This window comes from Eschscholzia californica, unplaced genomic scaffold, assembly GCF_041429995.1.
Source record: "Eschscholzia californica isolate CP2 unplaced genomic scaffold, dmEscCali1.0.p SCAF_5, whole genome shotgun sequence".
Taxonomy (NCBI): Eukaryota; Viridiplantae; Streptophyta; class Magnoliopsida; order Ranunculales; family Papaveraceae; genus Eschscholzia; species Eschscholzia californica.
Genome location: NW_028238472.1, coordinates 18,969,117 through 18,985,849, shown reverse-complemented (window position 1 = coordinate 18,985,849; position 16,733 = coordinate 18,969,117). Strand labels below are relative to the sequence as shown.

Below are 16,733 nucleotides of genomic sequence, written 5' to 3'. Positions count from 1 at the left end.
TTATGTTATTTAACTATCACAAGACCTGATATAACATATTCCGTTGAATTAATATCTTAATTTAGGGACAACCCATGTGTGGGTCGTTTAATTGCAGCAAAGAGAAATCTCCGTTATACAAGAACTCTCAGTTTTGGTTTAATGTAGAAGAAACATGTATCATTCTACCTAGGTGGGTATGTAGATGTATATTGGGCAGGGAACGTAAAATGATGGGCTCTCCATAATTGGTTATTGCTTCAACCCGGACTCAATTGCACTTTCGTGGTGCACTAAAAAAACAATCTATCTTGATCTTTCGTCAATTGATGTGAAGTTTAATATGTCACATCTACTATGGCCACTCAAGAGTGTCATTGGTTTAAAAGACGCATCAAAGAAACTAATTCAAAAGAAACTTATTTTCTTTAGTAATTCTTGTGTATACAATAGAAGAAGTTATTCCCCTTATATAACTACAAAATTTACATATATATATATATATATATATAATATATCATAAGAAATGTTTAGTATGTCCCATATATCATATATATCTTATATTCAGCATATATCAGATATTGAGAAAATATATCCTATATTTTGTATATATCGTACATTGAGGTAGTATATCATATATTCTGTATATATCTTATGTTAATCATATCTTGTATTCAACACTCCCGCTCAAGATGGAACATGGATGTCAATCATGTCCAGCTTGTCAATCGCTTTATTAAATATTCGTTCCCAAACTCCTTTTGTAAGAATATCTGCAAGTTGATCTTCCAACTTCACGAATGGAAAACATATGCACCCTTCGTCAATATTTTCTCTGATAAAGAACCGATCCACTTCAACATGTTCCATACGGTCATGTTGAATTGGATAATGTGCAACCATAAGTGTCGCTTATTGTCACAGTGCAGATCCATTGCTTTCACAAGTTTAAATCAGAGATCCTTTAATATATATTGTATTCATAGTAGTTCACATACCCCTTGACTCATACCTCAAAACTCAGATTTTGCACTTGATCTAGCAACAGCCTTTTGTTGCTTAGCTCTAAATGTTACCATATTCCCACAAACAAACGTAATATATCCTGAGGTTGACCTCATGTCCGTTATATATCCTGCCCAATCTGCATCGGTGTATCTCATTACTTCAATTTCACCACCTTTCCAGAATAAGAGACCTTTTCCCAGATATTTCTTCAAGTACCTTAGTATTCTAAAGACTGCCTTCATATGTTCTTCACTTGGATTATGCATGAATTGACTCACGACTCTAATGGTATATGCAATATCCGAACGAGTATTAGAGAGGTAAATTAGTCTCCCCACTAAGTGTTGGTACCTTCCTTTGTCACATGGAACTTGATCTAAAAACATTCTGAAGTGATTGTTTGCTCAATCGGGTTGCAATCAAACATCCCAGTTTCAACAAGAAGATCTAATATATACTTCCGTTGAGACATGAAAATACATTGACTTGATCTTGCGACTTCGATGCCTAAAAAGTATTTTAACTGTCCCAAATCCTTCATCTCAAATTCCTACGACAAATAGTTCTTCAGTGCCTCCATTTCTACTGAGTCATTTTCAGTAACAATCATATCATCAACATAAACAATAAGAGCAGTAAGTTTGCCTAACTTCTGTTTTATAAACAAGGTATGATAATAGTTACTTTGTTTATATCCAAATGCCTTCATGTTCTTCGTAAACTGTTCAAACCAAGCTCGTAGTGACTGTTTTAACCCGTACAATGCCTTCATTAATTTGCATACTTTTCCTACTTCAGAATTCGTGACTCCAAGTGGTAACTCCATATATACTTCTTTTCTAAGTCTCCATTGAGAAATGCATTCTTCACGTCAAACTGTTGTAATGGCTAACCTTGATTGACTGCAAGAGAAATGAGTACATGAATAGTGTTTTTCTTTGCCACCAGGGCGAAGGTCTCCTCATAATCCACATCATACGTTTGGGTATACCCTTTGGAAACAAATCTAACTTCATACCTATCAATACTTCCATCTGACTTCATCTTTACAGTAAATATCCAACGACACCCAACAATACGATATCCGTGGGGTTTTATCAACAAGTTCCCAACTAGAATTCTTCTGTAATGCATTCATCTCTTCATTCATGGCTTTCTTCCATCATGGATCTAATAGTGCTTCCTCCAAATTACTAGGAATGGATACAGACGACAATTGATTCATGCATGTAAATGACTTAGACAACCTATTGTTGGACACATAATCTGAAATTGGTATTTGGCTTTAGAATTGATATTTGGTTCATAAGTGGACTTCGGAATACCTTTAATAGGTCCTTTTGAACGTCTTGTTCAACATCATTAACAGTGTTAGGATCAGGAAATACCTGAGGTTCAACATTCTAAGGCAGGCCTTCTGTAGATGGTGTTAGAAAGTTGGAGTCACGGGCAACTACTACTTCAACTTAATCTCCCCCTGTTGTCTGATCCTCTCTATTCCCAAAAAATTCGTTTTTAATCCCCTAATCTATCCATATCGTATGATTTTCTCCGTTCCCATTAAATTCATCTTCAATACCCTGATCTCCCCCTGTCACAGGCTCTGCTTCACTCCAATTTTCATCATTAGCTAGATTACTATGCCTGAAGGGAAGATCCCATAAAATGTCTCTAATTCTTGAAACGAAATATCTAATGAGATATACACACTTTCGAGCACAATGATCTAACGTGGAATATCTCCTTGACTAACCAAATTTTTGTAGGAATCCTAAGAAATACGAGTAAACATAATGTTCCAAGCTCGTTAAAAGCAACAAATTGCTTTTTTTCTAGGGTTCCAAAACCCAAGAACCTGAGCTCAAATATTTCCCAAAATCAAGATGTTTAAAGCTATTCAACAATAATCCAAGTATCTTAAAGAAAAAATTTTAATATATTGAAGTTTGAAGTTTGAGTAAGAAATTATCGTTCTCTTTGTGAAGGTTCTTCAACCACGACTATCTTTGATTTTCTAGATTTTACCATCTTCCACGATGTTCTTCTACACTTTCTCTCTCTGAAGTGTTACTAACTAGAAAAGAATAAATAAAATCTGAAATTCATGAAAGAACCTTATAGAAAGGGGGACGGACTTATTTTGAAAAATAATTTTTGTAGAGAATAGTAATTAAAATGTTGTATATTTTATCCTTACCTAATTTTGTCAAACTAATATTTCTAATTTTTTGTGTTATTTCCCTATAATCTTGATCATATGAAATTTTTGTTTATTCATATATTGCACATCATAAACAAAAATCTGCCCCAGCCTTTCTTTGTCCGTCCATATATTGACCACCACAGGCCACAACCTTTCCCGAACGGCCATGGCTAAAGGGCATGACATGACAGGAAAGCACACCCCAGCCTGGCCTTTAACAAGCCGGGCGGTGTCCAAACCAATCCAACCGTTCTGAACCACTAGGTTGGATAATGTCTTCAAATAAAGAACATATATAGTTGACTTGAAATGCCTAGTCGACAATAGGGAGAGACACAGTAGAGAATAGAGAGGAAATATAAGCTTACGGAATATGAAGAGTACATAAAACTAAATAAACACTCTGAAACAAAAAATAGTACATTACTGGATAATTAAGATAACGTCTGAAAGAAACAATCACCTTAAACATTTGGAGTATGAATCCGACTAACAAAAAAGTTCAGTTTCATTGAAGTTTTAAGCCCACATACCTAAGCAGCAACAGATGGCTTAGAAGCAACAGATAGCCTGGATCTCTTCTTTGCTAAGCTTTCACTTCGGCGTTCTCTCTGCTCCTTCAACCTCGAAGCCAAAAGCTTCTGGTAGTCTGCTGCCTCAGACTTTGCCTTCACGATTCTCTTCTTCTTCTCTGCAATTCTTGAACGCTTCCTTTGCAATGTCAATGGAGTGACCAACCTCTGTATCTTAGGAGCTTTACTCACCTTCTTCCCTGCAATCCATCATATATACAATCGAGTACTTCTTAACTAGAAATATGAAAATGCAATTTACTTCACGAGTAAAGTTTACACAAGAAAAAGAAGTTCATTTGGAACTCGGACTCACCGTTTTTGGTTAGGAAATTTCTTCGGTATGTGTTGACATACTTCCTGACGTCATCTTCCTTCGAGAGATTGAAGAGTTTTCTGATTTTGGATGCCCTCTTCGGACCTCTCATTCTCGGCTTCTCTGTGTCAGTTAAACCAGGAAGATCATTCACACCCTTCTTCACAATCACCAAGTTAATAACAGAGAGGTCTTGGCTGACAATGCATCCTCGTACTGACTTCCTCCTTCGCTCTCCATTTCGTCTTCCAAATCCACGGAAGCATGGAGTGCCTGTGACCAGTATTGTTAAAATCGTAAGATTTAAGATTCAAATAGTAAGATCCAAATTGGATCGTAGCAAAATCGATCTGAATCGTTCATTAAATCGTTTTGATGATGAATCCTAAGATTTTTAATGTAAATCTTTCAGAAAATTGTGAATTGTGGGATTCACTTTGAATCCCACGATTTGCAATTGTTCTTCCAATTTGACCAAAACTGTATAGATGGATGAATGACTTGGGTTTAGTTCTTCCAGAAATAAGGAGAAGGAAGAAGAGAAAATTACGGAACAGAAAAAATAAAAGATAAGAACCCAAATCAACATTTACAGAGAAGATCTCCTAGGTGGCTAAGTTTATTCTTTGGTTCTTCCATTTTCGTCTTCTTCTAGTTTTTCTCTATGGGCTGTCTTTTTATATTCTAGAGTGAGAAAGAAGAAAGTTACAGCTGGATCCCAAGCTGATTTTTTACCTTTACCCATAGAAAAGAACTCTGAACTCTAATTAAAATATTTGCATGAAGTAACTTGTTTAATTTTATTCTAGTGTTTAAACAACAAAAGTGACATTCATATTGTGAATAATCTCTATAGTCTGTACACATATATATTATATGTAATATGTAATTATGAATATTTTGTTAGAAAAAATAAATCTGACGACTTCCGATTTGAATCTATGATTCGATTTACTAAGTCAAAAAACGATGCATGACACTATTTACGATTTAACATTGCCTGTGACAAAAAAAACCCACCGAATGCCAAATCTTAAGCCACTACCAGTATCTGAACTAATATGTATAATACGATAGCCACATAGACGATTTTATAGCTATGGAACTTTTTCCAAACCAACACTAACAGTATTGGAATTTTGTTCACCTCTGTGCAGCAAGAGACGAACACGGCCAGGAGTCAACACTCCTTGCTTCATAGGGAATCCTTGCTTATCACAACCTCCCATGATTTTGAAAACATAACCATTGAACTCCTGGGGATTATAAGATACAACTATTAGATGAAGTGCCTAAAGACTAAAGTAAGAATAAGTAGTAACTTTCATTGTAAATTACCTCGCCCAGGGCATCTCCGCTGACCTCTTGCGATATCCTCTTGTCGTAAAAAGCTCGCCTATATGATGAAAGTATAACATAAGAAAAAGCAGTTCCATGTAAATTATAAACCTCGCCTAGAAGACATGAGTAAGTGATATTAAGCTTTAAATGATCAAAATCACTTATTATCCGAATAGTTTTCCCTGAAAATGAAAACCGCGTTTGTGCGTGCAGTATGAACACTGCATGGGCTCCGGCTAATGGTGGATCAAACAACTGCCACTATATCTTTTAAGCAAAACAATTTTCTACTAACAAGCTAAAAACAATACTACGGAACTTGTAACAAAAGATGACTACGATATAGCTACCTAAGGTTTCCAATTCCCAATTCAAGGCGAAAAAACAGCAGAAAAAATTCTAAAACATAATAAATTATACATCTCCCAGTCAATTTCTGTTCACATTCAACTACTTAGCATAATAGTTAGGGAAAATGATTAAGCAATGGAAATCAGAAATCAACGGCTAGGATTGATTTATCAACTTCCTCTTGATTTGTGCTTCAAATCAAGAGGAAATTCCGGCCGATTTGGTATTCCCCCCCAAATCTGCCTGGATTGCCCTGGCTCTATCAGTTCTTCATAATTTAGAAATTCATTATTAATGCTAACATCCAATATTTCAAGTAAATTCTACAGGTATAAAACAGAACTTTACGTTCGATTTATCAATTTAACCCTAAAATTAAAAGAGCAAGTGAATTTGTAACAAGCTAGTAGTAGTTTACATCTCGGGTGCAAACACCAAAAAAAGGACCAAAAGATCGAGCTAGTAAGAGAAAAACCCTAGAATGTAACTCACAGTTTCTGATCGTCATCGATTTCGAGCTTCTTCTGGCATCCAGTGGTTGGATTTGCTATGTTAAACTGCAAAAAAGAATCAAGAAATAGAATCAGACCTAACCAAAGTACAACATTATGAAGATATTGAATCGGAATGGAGATTTTTGTTTTTCAATTCTAGGTATTCTCTTTTGTTAGCAAACCTTCATCTTGCCTCGCCCCAACCAGTTCCAAAGAAATGAACACAATCAGGGTTTTGATTCAGAAATTTAGGGTTTTCGGAAGCACGTTACTGGGTTAAGATATTTCGTCAATCTAAGAGACTGATGTTTAAAGGCACTTCACTTTTGTTAAAGGGTAGAAGCGAGAATGGGGCAACAGCTAGGGCTTTGGTGTAGAAATGCGTAAAAGACCCGAGAATCCGATATCGGTCATGGATAACCGAGTCCGTTAGAGCCTATGGACACCAAAACCTCGGTGGGTTCAATCCGACCGACTCCATGAAATAGATGAATCGGGTAGGGGTTGTCCTAATGTCTCATGATCTCAAACTGATGTCAGTCACGATCACGAGTTACCGATAAAATCAGTTGTGATGTCTACTTTATGTATTTCATAAACGAATATACATGACTATTTTTTTGATGACATAAATCAAGAAGTGTCACCTGCTTGAATCATAGTTAGGTAGCCCTTAGGTTTCCATGGCGGCCGAAGTGAAATTTGAATTTAGGGCGTTGTAAATGAGAGATCCAGTTTAGTATCCTTCAAAAACTGGTGAAAAGCCTGAGAGCTAAAGTCCAAACCCGATGGTACCTTTTAAATACTTATCTACCGTTCCTATGGTAGCCCATTGGAATCTGCTTAGATTTTGGGTATACATGTTGAGTCGTCCTACTACATAGGCAACGTCCAACCTATAACAGTTCATCAAGTACATATACTACTAATTATTTGAGCATCTTAGATTGAGACACACATGGTCCATGATTTTTCTTCAGTTAGAAAATTAACATCATATGGTGTTGATACTGGCTTGGAATCAAAATACCTAAATTTCTTCAAGAATTTCTCAACATAATATTTTTGCAATAAAGTATATTTGCCACCTAATCTCATAATTTTAATACCAAGAATAACATCAACAACACCCACATCTTTCATGTCAAAATTTGAGGTAAGAAAACTTTTGGTTTCATTCACAATGTCAAGACTTGTGCTCTAAATAAGCGTATATATCATCAAAACATAGAGACAACTGATGACATACTTGTTTTTTTTTTTTGTTAAGGATGATGACATACTTGTTAGAATCAATACATTTGAAGTAAACACACGTATCTGCATAGTTAATGTGATAGCCATTGAAGGCTAACACCTTATCATATCTCTTTTTTTTTTTGTTGAAGAACCTTATCATATCTCTCATGTCATTGTTTAGGCACTTCCTCTAAATCATATAAGAAATTTGCTCATTTGTATACCTTGTACTCGTTACTTGGTATAACATATTGGTCTGCTTGATCCATTTAGATTTCTTCTTCGCACTCCCCATTTAAGAATGCAATCTTAACACCATTTGATGAACGACTAATTTATGAATGGAGCCGAGGCAAGTGAAACACGAACAGAAAAAATTCTAGTCATAAGAGAAAGTATCAAACAATCAACATCTATTTTCTAAGGAGAACCTTTAGCAACAACTCGAGCTTTATATTTTTCAATAGATTCATCTGGGCTTAGCTTCTTGTTGAAGATCCACTTAGAACTAAATGTATTTGACCCCGCTGGTAAATCTACCAATTCTCGAGTTTCATTTGACAATAATACAATTTAATTCGTTGTTAATTGATTCTTTCTAAAATGGAGAATCACATAAACTAACAACATCAACATTGGTAACATGGTCATCATTGACAAGGTAAGTATAAAAATCATCACCAAGATTAGTTGCTTTCTGATTTCACTTATTTCTCCTTAAGTATACTTCTAAGTTAATTTAGAGGTTGTACATTTTCTATATGAGGGTTAGGAACAAAATTTTCATAACACTTCTCCAATGATAATCATTCTTTAAGAATTCATCATTCTTCGTCTCAAGATTAACATTGGTATAGGGTATTCTATTTTGTTTATGACAAGCAGATAAAATAGCTTCCCCCCACAAGTTTGACAGTGCCTTAACACTGATGAGCATGGCATTCATCATTTCTTTAAGTGTCATATTTTTACTTTCACCTATACCATTAGATTGGGTGAGTTATAGTCTCATGAATGATGTCATGTTCTTCCACAAAACTTCAAGTGAGTTAAAATCATATTTGCCACCCTATCTGTTCAGAGTGTCTTGATTTTCTTATTGAGTTGATTTTCCACTTCTGCCTTGTATTTTGAGAAATATTTCTTTAGATTCATCCTTTGTTCCTTAACAAATATATCTTTGTGTATCTAGAGTAATCATCTATAAATGTGATATAATCATTTTTCCACCTCTAGTTGTGGTTTATTTTAAATTACCAATTTTATATTTAATGAAACTAAGTTGTGATTCTCTTTCAGTAGCTAACTTATATGTTCTTTTTGTTAGCTTAAATTTTACATAGGAAACTCACCTATCATGATCAAAGGTGCTAATGATAGAGACTAGACCCGCTTCTTCTATTTTCTTAAGATAAACAAAGTTCACCATGACCTAGTCCTTTATGCCACATATAAATAGATTCATTCAAGTTAGCAGAAGTAACATTTCAATATACAATAATTTCAAGAACATTTAACCAAGAGAGCATGAAGAGTCAGAGGTCCTCAGATTTGTTTCTTTTAGGGAGACGCCTATACGTGTCGTGAGTCAATGGAGATTGACCAGGGTCAATCTCTATAAGGAGACCCAATGCCTCATTTGGATACGCGTTTAGTGATGAGGCATGAAAATGTCACATCTGATTCTTTTAACTTTAGATAGTTAGTCTATTTTGAGGCGTTATTTCTATGATTTGTTTGTTTTTCTTACTCATGTGTCTTCTAAGGAATTAAGCGTCAGAAAACGTATAAAATCGGGAGAAAGACATACTAAGTGCATTCTAGTCATTTAGTGACGATAGTAGTCTGTTAATTGTGGTTGATGTTGATACTTCAATGAGAAGTAGAGTCCAAGACGAACCCAACGGCGAAAATAGAAGTCAAATCAGAGTCCGGATTAGCAAAATAGAGCAGGTCAAAGTGTTAATCAGGTCAACATGGAACTTTCAGCGACACGTGGCGGATAATCCAACAGCGAGGAACTAGTTTCGGTATGCTGTTGGGCGGAAGTGGGACAAAATTTGGGATACTCTCGAAGCACTTATTCAGTGTACGTGAGGCGTGATAGTTCTGTAGTCCGACAAGATCGGACGGTCAAGAAACACAAGCTTACGTCTCGTTCAGTCTCGCAGTCTGGAACAACTGTGACTCTATATTAAATTGTTCCCTGCTACATCGTATATCCTCTATTCTTGACAGCAAACGCCAACTAAATTAAATCCCAAAATTTTGGGAATTCCTCTCTTATCTTCAGAAATTTTAGTGAGAGAAAGAGAAGGCTCTTCGTTAACAAATAGTTGGACAGATTGTAAAGAGATGGAAGGAGTCGGTTGATGAAATTCTAGAGAGTGATTTGAAGGAGATAAAGAATATTTTTCTTAATTAGGGAAGAAGAATCAAGGTTTACAGTAGAGAGAGAAAGAGATCACATCTCTTTATAAGGGCAAAACCAATGTGGGGCTCGGGCTCCCAATTTTTGGGAGCCCCTAAATTTTGGGAGCCCCGAGGCTTTTCTCAATTCCAATGTCGAGCTCTCAAATCAAAATAATGTACGTGTGCGGAATACGTGTACGAAATTTTGGTTTCAGTTTTCGACTATGAATTATTCATTTTTGATATAGAATTAAAATGTGATATTATTCGAGAGAGATAATTTCTAAAAAGTAAACACAACAAAAAGAGGAAAAAAAAGTAGTTCAAAACAAAGAAAGAATATCAAAAAGAAATTTCAAATAACAATTTAAAAACAGTAAATAAAACAAGTTTGGGTGGATCCCCCATTTCGGGGGATCCACCAAATCTATCCGTTGGGGATCCTTAACCCTAAACCCAAATGGGAGCCCGGGAGCATGGGGTTCCCAGCCCACCGGGAGCCCAGCCCCGGGTCTCCCGAGTTGGGAGGGGCGGGTTGGGGGTTGGGGCTCCCATATTTGAATTGGGAGCCCAACCCCACCCCACATTGGTTTTGCCCTAACAGAGATCTGAAGGAGTTGAAGGAGATGTCCTTCGACCAAGGTGACAATGCGAACAATTTTTCGGATAGGACAATTGATGTAGAAGATCATCAAGTCCAATTGATTTAGGGATCGTAGAGTTGTAGCTAGAGACCAACTACGATCGTCGAATTACGAAGTAATTCGCGGCTAACTTCGATCGGATCCTACAACGGGTTACACATAAGAGTGACAAATTGATCTAGGATATGACTAGTGGGAGTGAGATATAATCATGGGAGTGTCTCATAAACATATCTCATAGGCCTAAAAAGGAATCAGGCAAAGATAGTACAAAAAGGTCAAAAACAGGGTTTTTGGGCCTAGGCCGGTTCGGGTACTTCTAGGACTCGGATTGGGCTGAATTTTGGAGGGTTAGTTGCTGATATAATAAAAATTATATCTGCCAATTTTAGTGGTGTTTGCACCCTCCCTCCTTAGGGAATTGAGAAAATATCAATAGTTGCTATTTTCGACTATTTCCCTAAATCTTATTCTAAAGGGTGTTTTAGGAAACCTAAAAGGAGGTGAATTCTTATTAGGGTTCTATATAAACACTCTTAGGGCAGAGAATAAGGTGTGGAATTTCTCTCTAAGCTTTCTTACTCTACCACATCAAGTAGAGAGGAGAGAGTGAGCTAATTCCCATTAACTATCTATCTAGTCAAGAAGAAAGGTGTTCTTCTTTCCAACCACCATTGGTGTGCTAGCTAAACAACAAGGTGGGAGATCAAGTTGATTGATCGTGTCCCAAGTAGAGGAGCTACGCTTGAAGCTCTTGGTCTTCTCAAAAGCAATTAGAAAGGTTCGAGGGAAAACTAGCGAATAAGGTATTTATCTTTCTAGTTTTACTTAGTATTATTATGGGCTTATGCATGTGATCATGGGAATACTAGTGTAGACATTAGATGTCTTATTTCCGCTATAAACACTAGTAGAAGGGTGTAAATCCCAACAAGATCTTCTCTTTCTCTTCTTAATGGGATTACTACACTAAAGATGGCCGGATCGGAGAAACATTGCCGGATATTGTTCCTAGCTTCATAATTATTCGGACAACAACTAATGAAGAAGATTATAGTAAGCTCGGCAGGAACATAGGAGTTGAGATTTGAAGATTTATATAGAGAGAGTACTCTCTGATTCAGAAATTCTAGAGAGAGAGATGATGAACGGGTTTTCTTCTTCTTCTCTCTACATATAAACAAAGAATAAAGGTATCATCAGATCATCTCGGTTGGGAGGAGCTTCATCTTCTCTTGAGCTAAAAACGGGAGTGAGGGCTCTGTTCTTCTTTTTATTTCTCAGAGCTTAAATGTAAGATTTTTAAAGAGAAAGAAAAGAACATATCTTCTGTAAAGAGAGAGAGAGAGAGAGAGAGAGAGAGAGAGAGAAAAAGAGAGAGAGATCCAGAGAAAGATTAACATAGAGCTTTTTCTTCTTCTTATTTGAGAGTAATTTCTGTAGAGAGAGAGAGATAAAGAGAGAGGAAGTTAAAGAGAAAATTGTAAAGAGAGATAAATTTTTATACATTATCTTTTTTTTCTTTTCTTCTTTGTTAAGAAAACTTATTTTGGTGAGAAGAGAGATAGAGAGGACAATACTTCTTAAGTCTTTTTGTGAGAGAGAGATTAAAGAGAATGGTTCTTTGAGTTTTTCTTTGTGTTCTTGTGAGAGGGACTCTCATCAACATTAATAGACCTTCTTCATCTACATCAATGTTCATCACCATTATAATGGAAGCTAAATATTGGGTGATATCTCTCTCACTTGTCTTTTGCTCTTGATTCTTATAGTGAAACTCTTTGTGATGAATTTGATAGTACCTAAATCTCTCAATCTAGGATTTTGATGAAGTTTTAACGCATGACATTGATATTCTTTTCATGTCTATTATCTTAATGTGTGCTTTAATCGTATTAATATTAATAAATTTTAGGTTTTGATATACGAAGAATTCTTCATCAGCTATGCTTTTGATTAGATGGTTCACGTTTAGATTAAATTCTTCAATGAGTCATGTTTATGGATTGATAGTTAATAGTTGCGACTTTAATATTTCAATTCTTCGAGTTTAGACTTTAGGGATGTTCGGCTACAACCAGACTATTTTCTGGGGTTTGGTATGATATGTTATCAAAACTCGAGTTATAAAAAAGAATATGCTTGATTAAGTTGTCACTAATACGTGTTAAGATGGATTCTAAAATCCTAGGTCCTCTACCCTTTGAGTTCATTTTTGTTGTTTGTTTTCTTTAAGTATTTTGTTATTTCATCATCACCAAAATCAACTTTGAAATATCGTACTAATTTGAGGTTAAGAACGAGTTTAACTAGTCTTTGAGGGTTGATCCCGGTCTTACCGGGTTTTATTACTTGACGTTGTATACTTGCGGGTGGGGACCTTTTTGGGTAACCTTTTTAGGCCCATCATTTATCTTATTACACTAATTTCTTTCCTGTGCTTAAATAAAAGTAATTTTTAATAATTATGTAGATTGTTTCGCTTGACATAATAAAAACGCTATTTATCTTCAAAAGCTACACTGTGGAGTTTGGCAAAAATAAGCTATAAACGTTTCTGCAAATTATTAAATACTTTATATTTCATGATAATGAACAGATCAATTTAAACTTATTTATCATGCTAACTTGAGTTTCATTGGTTTTAGGGAGATTTCTTGTTTGGACCCCCTTCATATAATTGACTTGCTGTTTGAACTCCCTTTTTTCAAGTGTTGCATTTTGGACTCCCTTTTTTCAAAAAATAAAATAAAAATATAACAGTTCAAGAATGGAAAATATATCCTCTATTTAATATAACCCAACCTAAATAGGTAACCCACTAATTAACTAACCCACAAATTTAATAAGAGTTTTTGTTGTTGGTTTTGTTTCTTAATTCCGAATATGGTTTGAAGGACTTTTATAACTTCCATAGTTATTATTGTTTGGTCTTTTATCAACTCAGTTTCGAATGCACATGGCTGTCTTTTTATGACTCCATTGCTGGCTTTGGGGTTCAAGAAGTAGGTAATTGGTTGAGGTTTCACTGACCAATAAAAGCTTTGGTATTTGAAGCATTTAACCCAAATTACCAATTAGTGGTGGAAATGAATCATTATGCTCGTGGCAGGGTTAGTGGTGAATGAAAGTAACTCTTTCAGTCTAGTGCTTCTTCTCCTTTAAGTTATAGTGGTGTTTGTTTTTTATTCTCCCAATTGGACTAGTTGAAACCTTACTTGTTTCTTTTTTTCCTTTTAAATTCTCTGATAAAATTAGAATGTTTGCTTTTCACTTACTCGGATGATCAAGTTATTAGGGTTTGTGAGCAAGAAGATGAGTTAAAGTTAGAAGAAGAAGATGAATTAAATAAGCTAGGGGGTCAAATGTGCAATATTAATTATGTGTTTGGATATTTTCAACATTGAATAGGCATGGCCTTTCACCAAGAGATGTACATGGCGTAGCCATGAATTTGAATGGATACATCCCATTCAAAGTAGCCATGAGTTAGAAGAAGAAGATGAATTAAATAAGCTAGGGGGTCAAATATGCAATATTAATTATGTGTTTGGATATTTTCAACATTGAATAAGCATGGCCTTTCACCAAGAGATGTACATGGCGTAGCCAAGAATTTGAATGGATACATCCCATTCAAAGTAGCCATGAGTTTGAATGGATACTTCCCATTCATATAGCATCTCCTGGACCCTTCTAATTAATTACAATTCTCCACACTAGTTTACACATAGACACATGAAACCAACAAAATACTTTTTCTGTCTCTTCTCCCAATATTTCTGTTTTGTATTCTCTTCTATTATCATCAACAGTGAAGGTGTCAACATTGGGTATTTTATTTATTCAACTTGCTTGGTCAATTTGAAGTCGGTTTTTTGGCATTATCAGTTTATTCTCGGAGTGTTCTTGATCTTGGTTAAAGCGTACATACTTTGAACCGAGATAGTTGTAAAGACTTCATCGTATCCTGAAGGCATAATTCCATACCCGTTGTGTACTCGTGGTTTTACCAGAATGGGGCGAATTACTGTCTAAAAGAATCGATATTATCGAGCTTTGAAGTCTACTGATCAACGTGATTTTATTCATCGATTGTTTTTCACCTTCCATTTCAATTCAAACACCATATTTTTCTAACAATTTTTAGACAGTAAGTCTGTAGTTGAAATGGAAGTTATTTCAGTAACATCTCTCCATATGATCACGCGAACCGAGTGAGAAAAATAAGCGGAACACCTGTAAGTATTTCTGTTAAATTTGATGCATGATTTTATGTGATAAAATGAAGTAGATTTGATATCTTTTATTAATCATGCTATGTTAAAATATCTTTTGGCCATAATACATTGTTAAGATTGGTTCTGATCTTTTGGTTATGATGAGACCCTTCACATTAATGTTGGTCCATTTTATAGTTCGTAAGAATTATTTTGTTTTGGAATCCAAGCGATTACCCACTTGAAGAGGTATTTATGAGCTTTGGAAAAAAATGATTTTGGTCACATTGTTCTTTGTATTAGATGGAAGTGCACTTGATCCATTTACGAGAGAGTGAAATATGATCTTTTGGTACACGAGGTACATCTCATGTGTGAGTTACATTTGCTCAATTTCGGAAGACGAAATATTTTACTTCATGTTATGAGTACATCATTTTGTTATCTATGAACATGTGAAACCTTCTAATTAAGATTTAGAAGATAATATGCATTTGAGAAATTCATGTTTACGGAATAACATACATTATTTTGTAGCATAAGGTATTTAACAAGTAGTTAGTAATGCTCGTGAAACTAGAATTCATTTTCGTGGAAGAAATGAATGGTAAATTCCAACTTTGAGTCCTTGACATGATGAAAAAGTTAATGGTGATCTTAGAATTAAAACTCTAAAAAACGAATAATCATATTCTTGAGTGAAGAATATAATGAGTGAAAATTGTATTGAGTAAGAGTACAATTATAGTTCCTCTGGACTATTTATTTTCAAGTGATATGATATTTTTCTTTTAGTGTTAGTTTTAAAGAATATCACATTGTATTAAGAGAATACAATTACAAAAGTTGGTGGATTCAGTTTGGGGCCATACATAAATCTTCATATTGTGAGATGTTGTTGTCTTGGTCATCCAAGAAACAAGTGGTGATTTAGAGGGTGTTTGATTTTTTAGCACTTATAAGTGATAGTACTTACAAGTGAATATCATTTATTAAGTGCTATCACTTAATAAGTGCAACGCCGTTTGTTTTTTATCACTTACAAGTGCAATGTCGTTTGTTTTTCATCACTTATAAGCGCTTTAAAAAATGTTAATTGTCTAGATTATCCTTGCATACAATCTCTTAATTTTGTAACTTTTGTTAGTACGAATTTATTCAAAAAATCAATCATAATTAATCAAACTTCACATCCTAAATTGATAAGGTAAATAAACTTTATATCCCATAGAGTTATGTAAGAAAATACGCATTAAGCAATAACATTTGCACTATTAACTAGTCATCTGCAATTTCGTTTCGGAGTTGGATCATTGCAGTTTGATATTGAGGTCGGAATGTTTGAGAATGTGGCGTAGGATCATCAGAGTCCATAAGAACATTGTTGTTTATCTCTTCCTCAACATCTTCATATTGTTGGAATAATGGATCATCAAGTGAATGTCGACGAAGATAGTTGTTTAACGCTATGCATGCAACCACAATATTTATTTGGGTTTGAAAACTATAAGATGACATTTTTCCTCATATAGGAAATCTACACTTCAACACACCAAAGGCTCGTTCAATCACATTTCTTAACCGGGCATGCGCGCGATTAAATATTTCTTCTTTACCAACAGTAGGTCCAGATTTCCAACTCCACAACCAATATCTTTGATTGCGATAAGGGGCCATAAACCCTCTAGTGTGGGTGTAAGCAAGGTCACATAAATAATATTTATCTGCACCAACAAATACAAAATAAAGTCAATATTAAGGTTCTAAATGAAATCTTATTGTAAATAATGAACATATTTTACCTGAAGGGGGAAGTGGAAATTTCAAAGCTGGGTTACGGACAATCTCAGACAACACTCTGGAGTCATGGGCTACACCTTCCCATCCAGCTACCACAAATAAGAACTTCATATCGAAATCGCATACTGCCATCACATTTTGAAAACATTCTTTC

General features: G+C 35.1%; 1 protein-coding gene across 1 annotated transcript; it reads right to left on the bottom strand.

The window, feature by feature from the left end:
• Positions 1-3,594: 3,594 nt before the first annotated feature.
• LOC147537652 (small ribosomal subunit protein eS6-like) lies at positions 3,595-6,722 on the bottom strand. Its single transcript, XM_086639783.1, has 6 exons — positions 6,447-6,722; positions 6,263-6,327; positions 5,417-5,474; positions 5,226-5,334; positions 4,079-4,351; positions 3,595-3,962 (listed from the first exon to the last, which is right to left on the bottom strand). Exons 1-6 carry the CDS (start codon positions 6,450-6,452, stop codon positions 3,724-3,726), a joined length of 750 nt encoding a protein of 249 aa, XP_086495909.1. The 5' UTR covers positions 6,453-6,722; the 3' UTR covers positions 3,595-3,723.
• Between the last annotated feature and the right edge of the window lie 10,011 nt (positions 6,723-16,733).

Coding starts and splice junctions, on each gene's coding strand:
- LOC147537652 (XM_086639783.1), bottom strand. Junction 4,352..5,225: donor TCGTCTCTTGCTGCACAGAG/GTGAACAAAATT, acceptor TACTGGTCACAG/GCACTCCATGCTTCCGTGGA. Junction 3,963..4,078: donor AAATTTCCTAACCAAAAACG/GTGAGTCCGAGT, acceptor GATGGATTGCAG/GGAAGAAGGTGAGTAAAGCT.